This window comes from Henckelia pumila, chromosome 3, assembly GCF_033568475.1.
Source record: "Henckelia pumila isolate YLH828 chromosome 3, ASM3356847v2, whole genome shotgun sequence".
Classification (NCBI taxonomy): Eukaryota; Viridiplantae; Streptophyta; class Magnoliopsida; order Lamiales; family Gesneriaceae; genus Henckelia; species Henckelia pumila.
Window position 1 is genome coordinate 148,929,380 of NC_133122.1, and position 20,461 is coordinate 148,949,840.

At 29.9% G+C, this 20,461-nt stretch overlaps 1 protein-coding gene across 2 annotated transcripts; it reads right to left on the reverse strand.

Moving 5' to 3' along the window:
- Nucleotides 1-14,282: 14,282 nt before the first annotated feature.
- LOC140890437 (protein FATTY ACID EXPORT 1, chloroplastic) lies at nucleotides 14,283-17,856 on the reverse strand. Of its 2 annotated transcripts, none has more exons than XM_073298213.1 (6): nucleotides 17,647-17,856; nucleotides 15,894-16,149; nucleotides 15,153-15,320; nucleotides 14,794-14,840; nucleotides 14,667-14,707; nucleotides 14,283-14,584 (listed from the first exon to the last, which is right to left on the reverse strand). In XM_073298213.1, exons 1-6 carry the CDS (start codon nucleotides 17,755-17,757, stop codon nucleotides 14,488-14,490), a joined length of 720 nt encoding a protein of 239 aa, XP_073154314.1. In that variant the 5' UTR covers nucleotides 17,758-17,856; the 3' UTR covers nucleotides 14,283-14,487. The 2 variants fall into 2 exon arrangements, with proteins under 2 accessions (XP_073154314.1, XP_073154315.1); XM_073298214.1 differs by having other exon boundaries at nucleotides 15,894-16,134; nucleotides 17,647-17,852.
- Nucleotides 17,857-20,461: the final 2,605 nt, after the last annotated feature.

Below are 20,461 nucleotides of genomic sequence, written 5' to 3' on the forward strand. Positions count from 1 at the left end.
GTTAGGTTATAAACCTATTAGATGTCCGTCCCAAAAGGATTGTCAATAGGGTTGCCTCAAGGGTTTATAACTCACTGTTGATTTTATTATTGAATGTGAGACAATTTTAACACTATGTGAGACAATTTTAACACTTTACAAGCATGTCTGGTAAAATATTTTATTTTAAGTTACATTCCTATGCATGGACTGTAAAACATCTAAACTACAAGACAAAAACTCCTATGAGATGGTCTTAAAAGGTCAATTTGTTTAAACGAGTCTTTTATATGGGTTATCCATTAAAAAGTATTACGTATATTTTATGCCAAAAGTATTATTTATTATTATAAATATGAGTAGGGTTAACCCGTCTTACGGATGAGACCGTTTCACAGGAGTGTTACTCAAACTACAATAAGGAAAGTTGAACGCTTATGTCTCAGTTTATTTTCGAAGAGGGTCTCCCCAATTTGACTCGAGAACCAAGATATCTGTGGCTTTTTTACTCGGTGATATCTCAAGATTTACACTTGAACAGAGTTTTACTTATTTTTAGCATTTGACACGAGATCTTAAGAAAATGCAACCGCGTGGCTTTTTGTGCGATGGCATGTCATCACTATTTATATCACAAAAATTCTTGTGATACGGTCTCACGAGTAATTTTGTGAGACGGATCTCTTAATTGGGTTACTTATGATAATTTATTTATTTTATGTTAAAAGTATAACTTTTTATTGTAAATATCAGTGAGTTTGATCCGTCTCAAGAAAAAAGATCCGTGAAATCGTTTAACAAGAGACTAACTCTACTCACACTCCTATATACCTAGTTTCTCTCATTTGGTATTTTACTTGAGAACGAAGAACTATGTACAGAACTATGGGTTTTTTTTTTTACTAAAATTTTAATTATCTTCATTCGAACAGGAACAAGTTCATTATCAATAAGTGAGATCTAGTGCTTAAAAACCGGTTGCTTAAGCGAGTTTTTTAAACACGTGGTGAAAGAGATTTCCACTCTTCTTTTGAAATTTGTTTGACAATACTGAAAGTAGGGGCCTGGTTTAATTTGTATTAGGGATCGGAGAAAGGATGCAGGAAAAAATGGTCAGTTGTGGATTATCACAATATGATGTGGGAAACACTGGAAAAAGGATTGGTTATCTTTACACTGAGGGTTGGAATATTCTAACTAATTGTTCTCGTGGTTTCTCTCCAAATCTGTACTGGCATGATTGGACCAGTTTAGTTTTAAGTTTTTCCAATGTCATAAGTTTTGGTTAAAAAAATCTTTATTTAATAGTCGCCAGCAGGTTGACATAAATTTGTTTCTGAGAGCAATTAATCTATTTGCCATTTTCTTGTTTCACCCCAACAATTATTTATGTTCGGGCATGCATGTGTTTTTTTGTTTGTTTTTTTTTTAAAACATGCGTAATGTGTCGTTTGGTATCGAATCACGCGTAGGCCGAAATTTCAGGGTGGTTCACGAGTTGATCAAGAGTAGAAACTTGTACAAATTCAGATTTATTTTTTCTTGGGAATCTCCAAAAGCGAAACTTAAATGATTTATGTTCAATTCCAAGAGAATTATCTGACAAATAAGTTTATATTTTTCTCCTAGAAGGTATTGATTTTGCATAGAGTATGTCTCTTGTCAGGTTGTCTTTCGGGTCGATTCGATCTATTTCTGCATAAGTCGTGTGGTGTGTCCAGAGCTTTACCTGTGTTTGATGAGGTATGAGGCGAATAAGAAAAATGGGCCCTTTTGTTGTGGTTAATAACAGTACTGAACAATGTCTTTCAATCACTAAATTATCCCCTAATTATTCTTCTTTTCTTTCTACTAAAATATTTGTCAATATCACAGCTTGAATTTAAATTAATGTCTCCTCCATTTGTTTCATTTTTCTCTTTTGAGCTCAAGATATATATTTATGATATATTTTAAATGTTCTTTTGTTATACCTATTAATTAATTATTAAAAGTGGATATATAGGTATGTGATTCATAATGATATTTCAAAATTCAAAATCAATAAAAAATTTCTCATTAACCATATATGACTCTATATTCAAAAAAAATTTACCCCATTATTTAAATCTCAAACAATCATTAAATCAATAAAAAAAATTACATCAATTTTTATATAATTTCGATATTAGCTCCATAATTTCAACTCCACATAAATTAAAGTGGAAGTTTAGCAACTTAAACTCATTGAAGTGTATTAAATTGGTATTGGATCATGTCTTTCATAAAAACTATGTGAATTATTTTTTGTTTGATAATTTCTTGCTTCATGAACCACAAACAAATACAATAAAGTTTTCTTTAAAAAAATGGGCACCCCGTTGGGCCGGGCCCTGAGGCAACGGCGGCCTCTTTGGCTTCATAAGAGGTCCGACATTGGTTGTGTCAGATATCCGTCACATAAAATTGATTCATGAAACGAATCGTTTGTTTTGTACATCATTATTTTTTACTTTTATTCAAGATGAAGCTTTGGGTGTGTTAAAGTTGTAAAATTTAGAGTTTGTACATCGTCATTGTGACACTCATATTTGTAAGGATGACAAATTTCCCGAGATCCCGACCTTTCTCGAATATCATCTCATTTTTAACCCGAAAAAACCCGAACCAACATTTTTTCGACCCGAAGTTTAGGGATTTTTCCCCGTCCCGATTAATATCGAGAAAGAGATCGGGAATAAAACATTTTCTCGACGGGATTCTCGACCCGTCCCGAAAGAATATTATAATATATTTTATTAATAATTTTATTAATAGATTGAGTTAAATTTTATTGGGTTTAAATATGTATAGCAATGAATTATGAAATTAGTTTTCATAATTATTTATTTTTGGAATTCTCGAATAATAGAATCACAAAATAACATTTTATTCTTGTGTATTTTTTTAAAATTAAATAATTAATTAATTAATTTTATATTTAAAATTATTTAATTTTATTAGAACAAATATGTAGAGTAAGAGATACAATTTACCCATATATTTAACAAATTTATCTAGTAATTCATATCTCGAACATTTTATTAATAATTATCTAGTGCGCAATATAATATTCTTTTTTTGACAAAATATTGAAGTATTATTCGTAATATTTTAATATTATATGTTTTAATTTGAAAATCTATTTTTTTTTCCTTAGAAATATAAGTTTCTAATTGGAATTTTAAAAAAAAAACAAATTTTTTTTGGGTTTTTTGAACAAAATCTTAAATGTCTCGGGATATCTTCTTCCTACCCGACATAATATATACCCAACACTCGAGATCCCGATATTAGGTATATTTGAAATCATTCTGAAGTTGCTTAACTTGATATGCTATAGAGTAAAAATCAACTTGAACTTTTGTCCATCTAAACATGTCCCATGAATTTAAAATCATGGACTTGAAATCTTGGTGTAATTCCCACTAGTTATATTTGGGGTCTGATTGATCTAAAACGTTTAATTTTTTCTTTATTCGGAAAGAAGCCGTAGATCGAATGAGCTTTGACATGGGATGTCTCAACTAATAGGAAAGGGTAAACTACTTCTCAATTTTTATGCACTGTTTGACTCATGAATGGTATGATGAAAAATGTATATTAATATAAATCAATATTTGAAAAAGATAATCATGCATGCCATTAATTCTTTGTAAAACTTAAATACATACATTGTTAAAACAAGAATGAGTAATCAATTGTAGTATCATATCATGCTCACGAATGGGGCCTCGAAGGTACTATGTTACTAATTCAATCAAAGTATCTTTAAGGTACCGCTAATTGGTACGTAGGTACGATGAGATAAATAATATATAGATAAGTAATATAATGTAATAAAAATAAATAAAAAATGATAGTGAATATAAAATTTGATTTGATTGATGGATTATAATTTATTGATTTGATTGATAAAATTTTATATTAAAAAATGACAAATTACCATTTTATTCTTTTAACAATAAATAAAATATGAATAATATTATTTATAAGAGATAATATAGTAATTTAAATTAAATTATTTGATTGATGTAAGATAAATAATTGATGATTTGATTGATGTAAAATAAATAATTAATAGATGGATAAATAATATGATGAGAAAAACGTGAGATTTGATAGGATAAGTTATACACATATTAATAATATAGGATATCAAACGGAGCCTAAGTAAATTGGATGTACAGGCTGTGCAAATTTTCAGATTTGTTTCAAGTTCTTTCTTTTTTTTCTTCTTTTTACTTTCAACAATTGTGGAAAAATTAGAAAATAAGATGGATATCCTTTGGTGCATTTGTGGTCTCAAATTGGACACAGGATTGAGAAGAGAGAGAGAGAGAGAGGGGCACACATGCATGTTTCTGAAACATACATATGCTGTAGCCACTTTTCGGACACAAACTGAATATTCGACAGACGTACGATGTATGCGTGGGATGAGGCTCAGCAAATGTCTCAATTACTTCAATGCAACGTGCCAACATGTTGTATACAAGCACATGCACACGCATATAATTAAATTTGTCAGTCGAATTAAATGTCGAAATTACGTGCCGTTGGTGTATTATTAGTAGTTATCGTAGGTCTAGCTCGAGTAGAAGTCCTAAACATATTACATATAGATATATATATGTAGGGTAGTGCGTGTCATGCTCCCGAACCTCTCGAGTATGAAATGGTGTTTGTGTTAGTTGGATGTATACGAAAGGATGAACAAATTTATTAGTAATAATATATTTAAGGGATCAACAAAATGAAATTATATATTTAACTGCATGCATAAATATAAAATATTGAGAAGAACAAAAAATGTGATAGATTTTAGTGAATTATTAATGAACAAGTAGGTGATCGAGGGAGGGCTGTGAATAACACAATTTTTTTATAATAGATTCACTCTCTTGCCGATGACGATTGTGCTTTGAAGAATGTATAGGTTTCTGTCTCCCAAGACAGTATAGTATTTGCTACTCAGGCGAACAGAAATTATACTTGATCGTAATCAGTTTTAAAATAAACAAGAAGAAACCAATTAAACACTAGACCAAAAGATTTTAATTAGATGATATCTTAAGAATGTTTTTAGTTTGGATAATTAATAGAATATAGAAGTATATTTTTGGTCATGTAATTTGCATATTTTTCATTTTTGATCCTGTTAAAAGTAAATTTACAATTTTAGTCTTGTAACTTGTATTTTTTTTCATTTTTGGTTCTAATAACATTGGATTTGCATTTTTAGTCCTGTAATTTACATGATTTTTTTATTTTAAGTCATGTTAACACTGAATTTACATTTTTAGTCCTGCAACTTGTATTTTTTTATTTTTCGTCCCGTTAATACTGAATTTTTATTTTTTTTGTCTTGCAACTTTCGTATATTTTTATTTTTATTTTTAGTCATATTAAAGGTGAATTTTCTTTTTAAATAGTTTTATTTATAGTTTTATTTATAGTTTTATTTATATTATGTATTTTATAAGATGTTATTTAGTGTAAAAATATTTTTAATAATTTTTAGTTGATTTTTTTATTTAATTCATTTAAATTTTAAAAATTTTAAAATATGTAAATCATAATATATTATGATTAAAAATATAAAAAAGTATGCAATTTATGAAATTAAAAATGTAAATTCATATGACTAAAAATAAAAAAAATATAGAAGTTACAAGACAAAAAAAATAAAAATTCAATGTTAACATGACTTAAAATGAAAAACTCATGTAAGTTACAAGATTAAAAATAAAAATTTAATGTTAATATATAGGACCAAAAATGAAAAAAATGCAAATCATAGGACCAAAATTGTAAATTTACTTTTAACAAGACCAAAAATAAAAAATGTACAAATTACAGGACCAAAATGTAATTCTCCTAATAAAATATATAAATAGACTCGAGGCTATTCAAGTCTACTATGTTTCATCTTATTTACATGATTGCAACAGAATTAAATAAATTTGGTTTAATTCATGAAGTATGTTACATGAATTAACACCATTATTTCATTTACAATTAAAGCAAGACATCGATTACTCAAAGTCGTAAATGTATTCTAACAGTAATTTAGACGTCGCGCTAACGGACTTGCAAATTTTGATCACAAGTGTATGTAATAATGTAGGGATATATAGGAAATCTTAATAAACTTGGGTGCTAAATAAAAAATAAAAACTCATGTGACACCATCTTACAAGTTAATTTTGTTTGATCGGATCTATGAAAAATTAGTATTTCTATGTAGAAAGTATTTTTTTTCGATACAGATATGGATTGGGTAGGTGCATCTTATATATATGATATATAGAGTAATAGAGCCGTAATACCGTTTCTCTAGAGACTTACTTTGAATAAAATTAGAACGTATTACGTTAAGTACGCGGTCTCCGGAATTTATAGTTGATTAATATGCTGCCGTGTAAATATGCTAAGTTGCTAACCACGCATAGGGGTGGTTCGGTACGGTATACCGCATACCGTACCGAATACCGCATATCGTACCGAAATTTTCGATTCCGAAATTTTTGATACCGATATCATACCGAAAATTTCGTCGGTATACCAAAATTTCGGTATGACATAAATTCATACCGATACCGTATCGAATATCGAAATTCGGTACGGTATCGGTATGATACCGTGTATACCGAATTTTTATACTATTTTTTAAAAAAAAATATCGGTATACACGATATCATACCGATACCGTGTATACCGATTTTTTTTCGGTATACCGAAATATCAACAATTCAAAAATCTTATACCGATACCGAAAATTTTGGTATGGTAAAATTTTCGGTATACCGAAATTTTCGATATATTCTGTTTTTTTTTCGGTACGGTAAAGGCAGTATGAAGGCATTTCGATATTTTTTGCCAGCCCTAATCACACGTGTAATATCTGATCCAATTTTCTTTCATGATTTAAAAAATATGATGATTGAAAATAAATTATTGATTAATACAATTTCTTGTGTGCAATTATTGACAAATCTTATGATTTTTGGCTTTTGAACTATAATATTACCTATAGTCATATTAGTCTCATTAATGTAATTTGTTTATTTATTTTTATCTTGAAAAAGACATAACCACCACGGGAAGAAATTTAATTTCAAACCCTAAAAGGGCTAGTCTAGGTAGAATTTAGAAAACCACAAAATGATCTATGACTATGGAGTCGCAAATTGCAACGATATATATTATATAATACCAAAATTAATGATAAAATCATAACTCTACTTTTCTTCTATTTACGCTGGATTGGGTCAGCCCATGGAGCCGAACACAAATGAGATCTCATTCCGATTTTGAAATTTTGATGTCAGATTATACGTTAAAAAATGTCATGTTTTATACCAAATTTATAAATGAGTAGGAAGACGAAAATGCATTTATTTACTTTATTGTTTGTATGGTCTATTGAATGAGACAAGGCGGTGGAAAAGAAACAATAATTTGGTGAATATAATTGTTATGGATTCACTATGTCAACCATATCGATCAGTGAACATATAATTTGTAGGTTTGATTGGTTGTGGAATGTAGAGATGTAGCCAATAACAAAGTCATGATTTGTGGATTTTAATAATATATATATATATATATATATATATATATATATATAGATTGATAAATTAATTCCATTTGTTAAAGAGTTGGCGACGGGCTAAAGATGTAAAATAATTTAAGAATCATGTAATTTTAAACTTCTTGTCATCAAATCATTGTTGCTATTCACGTAGTGCCGGAAAAGTGTGCTACCGGTTGGCCCATCATGTTTGGTGGAAAAACGTGCAAGGGTTGAGAAGAGTACGTAGCCCTTGCACCAATAATTATATCTGTGTATTGAATAATCGCAATGTTGTGTTTTGGATTATTGTATGATTTAAAATATTCGATTTTCATTTGATGTCAAAGTTTTTTATGATTGATGATCGATTTGATTTTTTATGTTTGATTTTACACACAATAAAATGGTGATATAATCATAACGACGATAAAAAATTGGCTTCTTAATCATTGTATGAGTTTTTTTTTATAATAAAATATGGATTAATATTTTTGACGAAGGATGAGTAGATCAAAATTTCCAAAGATCAGGGCGAGTTTTTTTTGTATAGAGATAAATCTCTTATGAGATCGTCTCACGAATATTTATTCATGAGATGAGTTATCCTATACATATATAACGGAAAGTAATACGTTTGAGTGATTATTTGGGCGAAATCATAATGTTGGGCCGATGACTTATAAAATCATATTTCTCTTCTGATACGGAAGTCCTAAATTTGAGACTAGATTTCGGGTTCGAAAATTTTTGTGTTTGTGCTATTAGATTATTAGTAGATCTTACGTGCAGCGGTCTCATGAATCTTATATCTGTTGTGCAAAGAAATGATTTCAACATCTGAAATAATATTTTTAACTCAATCGAACATATATTACATAATATACTATGATATAAAAAATAAATATTTTTCAATCAAATCTGAATATAATGCACAATATTTTTTATAACATAACTATAATATAAAAAATAATACTTTTGCGGTGAAAAATAATAACATTGACATAAGAATAATACATTTCATGAGTCATGTCAGATCAAATATTTTTATCATAAATTTAACCCGTGAAATTGTATCAAGTTTTTGCACGTGATGGTGAAAAGCATGCTATACCGACCATCTTTGAAATTGTTAAGAAATCTTAACGTATATTAAATGACAATTATATATTAAAACACGAGCCCTAGGCTACAATGATGCTATATATTCAGATTTTTCGCCCATTGTATATAATAAAAGTTAAAGGTATCACATATATAATTATTAAGCTAGCTAGAAAGTGAACGTCCGACTCCACCAATTACATATCATCCTTCCCACATTATTTATTAAACAATTGCACATATATATAAGATATCCCCATTCCTTTAATCATCAAATAATTAATAACTTAATCTAAGACTCTATAAAGAGGTTTGAAATCTTCGAAATCCTGTCTACAATTGTGGCCTTTACCCTAATAAGGTTCTCACCTAAAATTAAAAAAAAAATCTCATAGCATTTCGGGTAATTTTTTTTCTTTTTTTAAAAAAATCTCTAATTGGGGAAAAAACAATTTTGTTTCATTTCATACTATGCCATGGTGCCTATACGATTGAGACTCTACTAACAATTATCAGAAATTCAATATCTCACTTTGAACAATGGTGCAGTTGTTTTTTTTTTTTCCTTTTTTTTTACAAAAAAGGGTATTTGATTAAATTATGGGAATTATTTGTTCAAACTTATTATTGGTTTTCGAGCATGAAAATTTTTTGTATAAAAACTTGTGCCAGCAAAAATACTCTCAATTGTCTTCTTAAATCATCTTTAAATTCTTGTTAAAGTGTGTGTGTGTGGTTAACCATAAATACACATGAACGGCAACATCAATGGGGGAAAAAAAAAGGAACAACTTTTGTGAATGGCAACATAGAGAAATTTTTCATATTTGTTAATGTTAACATTGAATTGCATTTTTAGTCCTGTGATTTTTATGTTTTTTCTCTTCTTTTTTTTATATGTTGAAAATTGTTTGTTTGACAGACGAAAATACTGACATGAATTTTTGAAATTAAACTTACATATATAATGTGTCATGATTTGTTTCATAATATTGTGAGTCTAACCAGAAATCCATGTTCTCATCTGCAACCGCCACTTAAACAATTTTTAGCCGACAGATAAGATTGGACTTCGAATAAAAAAAAATGACTAAAAAATAAGAAAAAAAATGCAAGTTACAAAGCAAAAAAATGCAAATTCATTTTTAACATAATAAAAATATGAAAAAAATACAAATTACAGAATAAAAAATATAATTCTCTTCAATTAATCTTTACAAAAGATTTTTAAAAAATGAAATCCTCATTTTATCAGAAGTACGCAACCCTTGGTGCTGTTAATGTACATACATATAAATTATAATAAGTCCACTAATTGTGAGCCCATTGTGCATGTAATTGGCCCTTGTCCCACACACATGATCTTGTGACGAAACCACCAAATTACAAGTGTTTGAACGGGAAATATTAAGATTTCGTTCCTGTTGGTGGGTTGTTTTGGATTTGATTCATAATTTATATAAGTTTGGTTTCCATCTAATACTTTGAGTTTCATTTGGAGATGTACTTTAAAAAAAATTTAGTGTTTTATAAGTGAAAAAACATTTAAAGTATGTGTTTTGATAAAATTTTTGTAAAATATTTTTAGAAAGCGTTTTCCAAATATAGTTTTTAAAAAATACTTGAGAAGTGTTTTTACAATGACACTATGGAAGACAAAGATGAACAACATTAGTTTTAAAATTTTAAAAATGTTTTATAAAATAGTTGTCCAAACACATATTTATTCTTAAAACAACTTTTAAAACATGTTATAAAAAAAATTTTAAAAAGACTTCTATAAAAGTTTTATAAATTTTTTAGTAGGTTTCTTGTGAAATGGTCGCACATATTTTTATCCATGAGACAGGTCAAACTACCCATATTTCATAAAAAAATAATATTTTTTTTATGAATAGACCAAATAAGATATCCGTCTCATAAAATTGACCCCTAAGACCGTGTCACAGGAGTTTAGTATAGGTTTTTTTTTGGCTCTAATTACTTTTTTGTCGAATCACTAAATCCAAATAATAATGCTTATTTGAAATCAATTTTCTCTTACGTAGCTAGCTCATTTAATGATAGTATAAAACCCGATATTACATACATTAAAATCTATCCAAGAAAAATTAAAACTTTTTCATCCTATTTTGAAATACAGTGTGTCACTCTGGTTTAATTTTTTATTATTTTCTTGTTTACATGGATTTTAATCCAAAAAGAGAGAACAAAATTAAGTTAATACTAGATAAAAATCAAACTTAATTTGATAAATTACCGGACTAAAGTGGCATACCAATTTATGATTTATGAAACTAGCTAGCTAACTATTGCTTTACAAGTTAGTAGGGTATACACTACACACCTCCATGCATGTTCACAAATATTCTTATACACATGTGCAAACTGAAATCCTAAAACTCGAAAAATAAGATCCAAATTCTACACTCGATCAAGCCTAATTAGTTGAACCAAAACCTCAATAATGTGAACTTTGAGAAACCCGATCGAGTTTTCCTGAGCAATCGGGAGGTTGAATATCGTAAATAGTTGTTTTTAGTTATTAAAAGTATTGAATTTGGGTTTTTGAATATATACAATTGTATGTTAAAAGTTATGGAGAATGTTGTTAAGAATTGAACTTGCACCTACTCAACCTCAAATTAAACTAATTTAAGGAGAAGGTTTGTCTTTGTCTATATATTGAACTCCCAAGCTATTTATTCAACCGTTGTGAGACACAATTAATACATCAACACACCCCTCTCATCGCCAGAAATAAAACGACTGGAGCGTGAAGACATTAAAGGGTGACCCAATTATGGGACATGTGATCCAACTATGGACAGTCCAACACATAACGGTAGAACCTGAGCTCTGATACCATGTTAAAAAATGGACTTTTAGACTTAACTCAACTTAAAAACTAGCTCAAATAAAAAGAATTGTCCAAACCTATATATTAAACTCCTAGAAAATTCATATATGAAGTCAAACATTTTGAAATATTCATATATTTGGACCACCGATAATCGCTAGATATGCGGTAAAACCACGTTAGACAAGAACACGTTCACATAATCACATAGTATCCCGCATTGAATAAATGCATAATGGCCGTGAGAAAATGGCTTTTAGGTCACGCTTGACACGAGTTCACGTGATTTTTTATTTTTTATTTTTTAAAATCGCCTTCAAGTTCCTCTGTTCTCTCGCACGTCTCTCTCAAATTTTAGTGACTCTTGCTATGTATCCAATTATCCACACTAATATATATAAATATTAAATGACAGTACCTCAGTGACAGTGATCCATGCGTTGAGTGTGTTGTGTGTCTATTCTGAGCACGGTTTTAAAAAAAAAATATCGTTACTATTAATTAGTTATAACATTTGATAAAGCGCAAGTGCATGCAGTCCTACATCATGTATGTTTTTTTTAAGCAACCATGTATGTTTTTGGAGCTATTTTGATGTGTTGGAAATAAATTTGAGCAAATTAATTACTCTCTATATTCCATAATATTAATATCTTTATAAATTGGAGCTTAAAAAATATTTTAACTAGTGAATGATACACATGCATTACGTGTGTAATATAATACATAAATTTTAATTATTTCTTCTATACATATAATTAATAATAGGCGTAGATGATTTCACATAAGGTGTCAAGGTTCGCTAATATGTACGTATATATAGCAAATTGTTTTCCACTGAGCATTTTGAGTTATTAATCAAATCCCTTTCTGTATATCTTTGAACATCCCGATATGTTTAAAGACTGTAGCTAGCATAAGTTCATAACATATATATAGACACATCTCGCGTGCCCCCGTAGTACTTAAATTATATTTGGACTTAGTATTTATAAAATAGTTTTAAAAGTTTTTTTTAAAATAAATACGTGTTTAGACAACTATTCTATAAAAAAAATTTAACATTTCAAAAGTAATTTTGTTCTTCTTTGTCTTCCATACTTTCATTCTAAAAACATCTAAAAACACATCTAAGTGTTTTTTAAAAACTATATTTGGAGAACATTTTTTAACAAATATTTTCAAAAACATTTTACAAAATGTTTTTCGGAACACATACTTTTTTGTCACTTATAAAACACTAAAAATATTTTTAAAATATGTGTTCAAAAGGAACCTTAATATTTACATGTCTCATATATAATTATGAGTAATATTCATACATTTGTAGAGTTGGCGCTGAAAGGGTCACTTTCTTGCCTCGATTGCTGCTTTTTATGTATTACTGTTTTTCGAATAACATTCCTCACCATTAGTGTCGCTTCATCTTTTCTTGACCACAAAAGCTTTCGAGTGGAGAACATGAAAGGACTCCAAAAGTACAACAGAACACTCCATTTTTTAGGGTCTATAGAATATTATGACGACATTAACTCTCTCTATCTTTAACAGTTGTGTATCTCAGGTAATTCGGAGAAGAATATGCGCCACACCGGGTGAATTTGACCCGGTGTGCTATCCACCATTCATTGGCGTGCGACTCAAACAGGTGTCATGCCAGTTCAAACATCATGGCTATATCGAGCGAAATCCACACGGTGTAGCATAGAATCCACCAGATAATTCTCAGACAGTACAAACCCGAAATCTCCATCAACACAGGATAAGATCATATGAACCCTTGTTGGGCATCATGAATAATACATTTGAATTCATAATGACGTGTAACTTAAGCTCGAAATCATAATGAAGACACAAATTTTTCACACTAGATAGTAGCAAAAACCAAAAAGAAATGACTTCATTGTTTTGAAGAGATTAGTATTGAAAAGGGTTCGTTTATTTGAATTCTGAGCTAGTCATCATAGTTGGAATCCACGGGGGACTGGATGGAGTCATGGAAAGAAACAAAAATGAAAGGACATGAAAAGGTGGATTAAAGCCTGGTAGAGGTTACCGGCCACCTTATTGACTTATTTGCAACCACTACAGCCTACAGGAGTCAAGCACTTGTACACAGGCACAAAGTTTCTCCGCTATCTCGCCACGTGGAAGAACGAACTTCAACGTTAATAAAATCACGAGACCAATGATACAGCCCAAACACAAGATGAGACACACTCTTTATTGAAGTGAAATGAAGTGCTTTAAGGATAATAAACGAGAATCTAAATATCTAAAATAAATTAATAGCGCATAATCAATCCACTATCGCCTTTCCATAATATTAAATGACATCAGAATAAAATACTCACTAGCACATATGCGAAAATTAATCATGATTGTTATCTTGCATTTCATCTTGGATATGCTATCCCTACATTTAAAGGTGTGCTTAAGAAGATGCTTTGAGCATCTACAAGTACACCAAGGTTGGGGCTTTGTTGATAAGGAGCATGCTTCAGCGAAGGGCTACGACTAAATTGTTTGCAGACACAATGCAAAGCCTCCCTGAATCTTGAGCCTAGACGCCTTTCTCGTGTGGTTTTAATAAGTATTTAATAAGTATGACAAACACGAATACTTAATTGAGCGATAAGGGTATGTCACACCTGAATTCGTAAAATTCTGTGTGGACTTTGATTACATTTGCATCATGGTAACATGATACAACAGTAAAGAAATGCTCACGTACACATTCAAAACTCAAGTTAATAAATTAATTTATACAAGAACACACAACATCGAATGTCAAAGATCCGTTGCTTGTACATGTAATTAAGTTGAAATTCAAACTACCAAAATTTTTTGAAACAACAAATATCGATCTTATTCACATATAAAATGACCTCAACTTGTCAATGAGAAAATTTTCCAAGTAAACCAGAGTCTCGGCTCACCTTCTGAAGGCTTACGATGATTCAACAGCAGTCAAAGATTTCTGCTTCTTTGGCGGCGGATTACCTCCAGATATCACCACATACAAATAGAAGCACAGCATTGCAGCACTGGTGAAAATTGAAGAAGCAAAATAGTTTATTATTACATTAAAAAAAACTAGATAAAGATCAATCATAGACCATGTTGTACCTGACGACTGCATTCAAGCCCGTTGGAAATAGTTTTTTAGTCTGCAAAAATAAACATTTTTTGAAGATAATTGCGGAATATAATAAATATCATAGAAGGAATGATACTGTAAAATGTAATGGATTACCAATGCATATGTCTGAAAATTCTTCCACAGAAGAGCCATAGAGAGTACTGCAGAATGATAAAAGGGGAAGATAAATTAATACCTATGAATACCCAAAAGAAGAAACTTATAAACTTTTTATTACATGTACTCGATCTCAAATGTGAATTCCTGAACCGAAACATAAATATAAATCATAGAATAATTAAAACATCTCAATGACATGATAAGTGTTGCGAGTTGATTAAAGAAAACATGTTGTACTAGTAATCACATGGATCTTAAGCAATAAAAAATTAACAAGAAGACACATTACACGATTGCATCACACATGGGGGAAATCGTAATAACCATTCCTTACACAGGAGAAAGGTAATCACCTGATTGTCCCAGTATAAATGGTAAGCTGGATTTTCCTTGTCTCCAAACCTTCAAACTATAAATGCTGAGGGCCAATAGAGCACCTCCAAAGAGCACGCTGGTGCGTAAATTAACAGGGTTTCTGGTGAAAATAAAGCCTACAAGTCCCCCGCTTAGAACAATCCCACCTGAGGTTAAGAGATTCTAAGCACCGAAACCGAGACAAATTTACGACTCCAATATCAACTGCATTGTTTGGTTTTAATTTTTATGTTCTGGGTAAATGTCGGGAAAATTTTTTGATAACTAGTTTTAGGGGATAAAAAGGTATGTTTGATATGATTTTCTGTGGAGAGTTTTTACCATGCATATCAAAGATCAAATCACGTAGATTTTGTTGGGAAAATAGTATTAAATCATGTTCCAATTTCTAATTATGGGATCATATTCAGAGTGATACGAAGATAACATTTTTGATTAAAATATTACATAATAATAAAGAATTTTTGAGAATTGGTGAAAATTAGAATTAAATTTAAGGATTATGTTGGAGAGGGTAGAATCGATAGAAATGTGTTATTGGGAAAAGGATTGAAAATGAGGGGATGATACTTGATTTTGTTTTGGGGAATCAAAATTGGTTTGGGAAATTAAAAGCAGCCATTTTGAATATATGTAAAAGAAATGTGCAAGTAATTTTTGTCAAAGGAGAAGAAATTCGACTGAAGAAAAACAAAACTCTAACCCGAAAAAATATTTACCGAAGGGAATTCCAAGACAAAAGTCATGAATCTTGGCTGCCCTTTTTGGTTCGCTGGCGACTTGATCTTGAATGTGCCCATTTGTCACTTCTTCAACGGTAAAACCTTCTTTAACAGCATAAGAATTTACAGAATTTCTATCATTTGATGTCGATGTGTCTTCTATGTAACTTGGTGTAGTTTCATTTCCCAAGCTGTATATTTTTATGTCATGTATCTCACTGATTGTAAATGTCGGAATCTGGTCAACGTGAAACTCAAGCAAAAAGCAGAAACCTCATCAATTTTATAGCAGCCTCCAAATTTTAGGCATCGAGTATGACATTGCATATTTCATTATTTTGTGACCGAATAAACAAAGCAACGTGTATTATTCTTTGTTCTCAAGGAAGTATAAATTCGTTGAAGAGTATAGTCAATTTAGTTGTAATTTACAAGAGATCTCATATAGAACAATACATCACAAAATCATGAAACTACGATCGTGGAAGATCTTGAGTAGGTACCTGATGGACTTTCAACAGAGATAAAACTCACCACACATTTTACTGTGGAATGAAAATTAAGTACGGCTCAACATAAACAGGCTACACAATAGTAGTCAACGTGTCATCACTCCCATGTCAGAGAACTCACTTCTTTTTAAGGATGTAAAATGATTCTAATGCATCACCAGACATGTCCTGAAGAATCCCCATTTTACCTTCTAGGAAATTAATTGAAAAAAAAATCTTGAACCATGTTTTGAACATCATGATTATGAAAAAACACTTAAATGGTTTCTCTTTTTGCCAAGAGAAATCATAATAATCTTTCCTGAGTGTGATTAGATCATAATCAGAAATTCCAAATTCTCAACTTGGCGTATGTTGATTTGTTGATTATTGAATAATCCAATGGGGAGAAAATCTCACAACGAATACACTTGAATTGGTAAGACAATCGAAGCTCATTCCTCATAATATTGGCACTAAATGAATGGATTATGTGTCCAAAAATCGAACAATTTATTCCTTTCTGATTCCCCAAAGAGAACAACTCTCATTACCAAATAATGTAAATTCAATGTGAAGATACACACCTATACATGTCAAATGCATTTCACTTTCACCTAAATTATCTTCAGCCGAATTTCAACGAACAACACTTTGAGTTAAAAGGAAAACCACCAAGTTGCAGGGTTAAGATGGACACCATACAGATACATATAACCGAATTGGTATGAATGAGCCTTATGGAGGAATAAAAGATGCATCATTCATGACATGAAAAAGATAAAAAGCCAAATAATGTGGCGACAGATACGAGTCATGGGAGATAAGAACAAAGGTTTCGACAGGATGAAGAAAATCTCGTATAAACACGTATGTTTGAATCCCCCAGACTCTATAACACCTGTAAATATGATAAAACCTAAAGGCACCACCATGCACCTCCTGACTAACTTCAAAAGATAATCGTAAACACGGTATCATCACCGTTCAATGCCCACTACACTAAACCAAAAAAAAAAAGGCACAATCGGAACTTCTCCCTTCCGATTCCTACATTTTTCTCGAACCCCAAATTCCGTAGACTAGAAAAAAAATGAAATCTTGAATTCGAGATAACATTTAGTGCAGCTAAACAGAAAAAATTTACCGCGTACCCCAAAATTCTCGAGACAGCAAAGTAATCAACATCAAAGTCACCGAAACCTAAAAAATGTCGCACTTGTATCACAGTTATAAACACATAGAATCTCAGAAAATACCTTTACAGCGCCGAAATTGGCATGGCCACGGTAAGGTCCGTTGCGGAGTTTCCACCGGCGATTGCTGATAATAGATGAAAAACATGAAATCTGAGAAATTGAAGGCGACATTGTTCGAATCTGAGAATTGAGATGAATGAAAGATTCTCTGTGTAGAACCGTAGAAGAAGCAGGAAGCTGGTCAGCGGAAGACCTTCAAAGTTACTCTTAGCCCTCTGATGTTTTGATTATTTTGGTTTCGCCCCACTATTTTTTTTATTTTATTTTTTTCAAGGGTTAATTAATTAAGAAGAAAAAAATCTCAACCGTGTGTTTGATTAATAATAACTAATAAGACTCATCAGTTCCCGTCACAAGAAAAATATGTATAATTATAAGGTTGGGACACCGTACCAAAATATCGAATTATCGGCATATCGTATCGGAAATTTTTCGATATACAGACATTTTTTTCGATATACCAAATTTTTTTTCTGTATCTGTACGATATTAGTATGAATTTTTTACATACCAAAATTTTGGAATTTCGGTATCTGTACCGATATGAATTTTTTTCATATCGGTACCGGTATGAATTTTTTTCATATCAGTACCGGTATGAATTTTTTTCATATCAGTATTTTTAGTACGGTATACCGAAAACTCACCCTTATATAATTAGGTTATGTTTACTTGCTATGATAAGTATATGATTATATTAATAATCCTATGCAATCACATGTTTACTTTTTTTTGAGGATCCGTATTAACTCATAAAGTCCATCCATAGTTACCTAATAATCATTAGTTTCTAGTAGAAAAAAATTACATTAATATCCTTAATTTACTTCCCAAAAATATAATATATGAGAATCTCATTTAAAAAAATTATATAACATGGATATAAATTTCAAATACTTTAAGATATATTAATACAATTCATTTGATTTAAATATATGAAAAATCCATTTAAAAATTATAAAAATGAAAAAGATTCTAATAATTTAATATATGATTAATACATTTCATTAGATTTTATCCTTATTCACGGGAAAATTTTTTTTTAACTCAATTTATTAATTTTTGTTTTTAAAATAAGTAATATTTATACTCAATAATTCTAGTCAATTAAAATAATTTACATGTGGATTAATAATAATTTACATTAAAAATCATAATCTCAATTTTACAAATAAAAACCAAAAATAAGATTATATAATATACACAAAGGACAAAATTGTAACTCGTTATTTAATCATAGTATCAATCACAAAATTGATCCATTAAAGTAAACATGTGATTGTTTATGCATCATTATTTGACATCCTATAAAATTAGTTTAATAGTTTTAGTGTTATTTATCTATATATAATTAATCTCAGTAAGTAAACACAGCCTTATGGTATTTTTAGTACGGTATACCGAAAACTCACCCTTATATAATTATTGAATGTATATATATATATATATTATAAATATATGGATTTTCAGTACCAACTATTTCATATGTAGCATAAAAATGCGTATTTTTTGGTTTTTATTTTTTGTTTTACTTTTCAACTCTCTAAAATTAAAAATATAAATCATGATTTTGTATTCAATATAAGTCAATTAATATCACGAATACGTAACTTTGGGCATCACTAGGACGATTGGATCATGATCTAAAAGATCATGATGAAGGGTTGTGATGATTCAATATTGGGTGCAAACAAGACCATTGGATGTGATCGGATGAGCTAGAAAGATCGAGATAAAAAGATATAAAATCCAGACCTTAGATCAAGACAAGTAATTGAGATCTAATAGATCAAAGTTGCATTTGAGTGACCCGGAGAGATGAAACATAGATTGCCCAATTCAAAATTGAAGTACTAGACTGATCAACATGATCAAGGAATGTGATCAACTCATCAAATGAGGTGTGATCTACATTATTAGATCAAGCTATGACATATTAGATTGAATATTAGCTTAGGGACACATTTAATCGTGAAAAGATCCTACAACCAGTGAAATGTTATAAACAGTCCAATACCTCGTAATAGAACGTCTATTTACATAAACCTAAAATAAAAAATACACGCACTTTCATTTAGGTATATATTGATGTATATAATTTTTTTTCATATAGATCTTTCAAAAATGAATTTCACCTAGTTTTGCTCACAAAACGAAAAATCGTTATATCTTGAAAATTGATTGTCATGTTCCACAGACATCATGTGTTGTGCAAATCTATATTAAACGAATAGAATTGAACAATAGGTTTGATTTGTATTATGTTCGTAATCTTCCAATGCTCGTTGCAATATACTCTGCAATAACATATCAACAGTTTCTAATTTACACTTATTATACAACATAAATTGATATAAATTCATGAATAAATGTGTAGTTGTAAATATGAATCGTACGAGGGCGTAAAATGCAATTAGTATTATATTATTTCATTTTTTTTTTAAAACTTTCTCAGAGTACTAAAAAACATACTTAAATAAAAACGACTTTTTACAATGTATTTATTAAAAAAACAAAAATAATTTTAATGTTTGGATAAATATTAACAATTTTTTTATTTTTTATTTTCAAACAATGATGGACTTTGAAAAAGTAAAAAAAAAAATACAACTCTTTTTCAGGATTTTTATTAAAAAATAAATTTTATAATCAAAATAATATAGTTTTTTTTTTAAAAAAACTTAATTCTTTTTGGAAAAAATACTTTTAATCCAAGTCCTTGGACCTAAGTCGTGTGAACGTTTCCAAATTGTGGGGTGTTACACGATTTCGGCTCACCTTCACTTCCTTAATTGTCAGTGAAAATGGCGCCACT

Bases quoted from the DNA above. Each gene is read 5' to 3' on its own strand.
- LOC140890437 (XM_073298213.1), bottom strand. From the start codon at position 17,757: ATGTCGCCTTCAATTTCTCAGATTTCATGTTTTTCATCTATTATCAGC. The intron at 15,321-15,893 runs GTAAATATTTTT...TCTTAACCTCAG, and splicing joins TTGTCTTGGAATTCCCTTCG to GTGGGATTGTTCTAAGCGGG. The intron at 14,585-14,666 runs GTACAACATGGT...AATTTTCACCAG, and splicing joins GGCTTGAATGCAGTCGTCAG to TGCTGCAATGCTGTGCTTCT.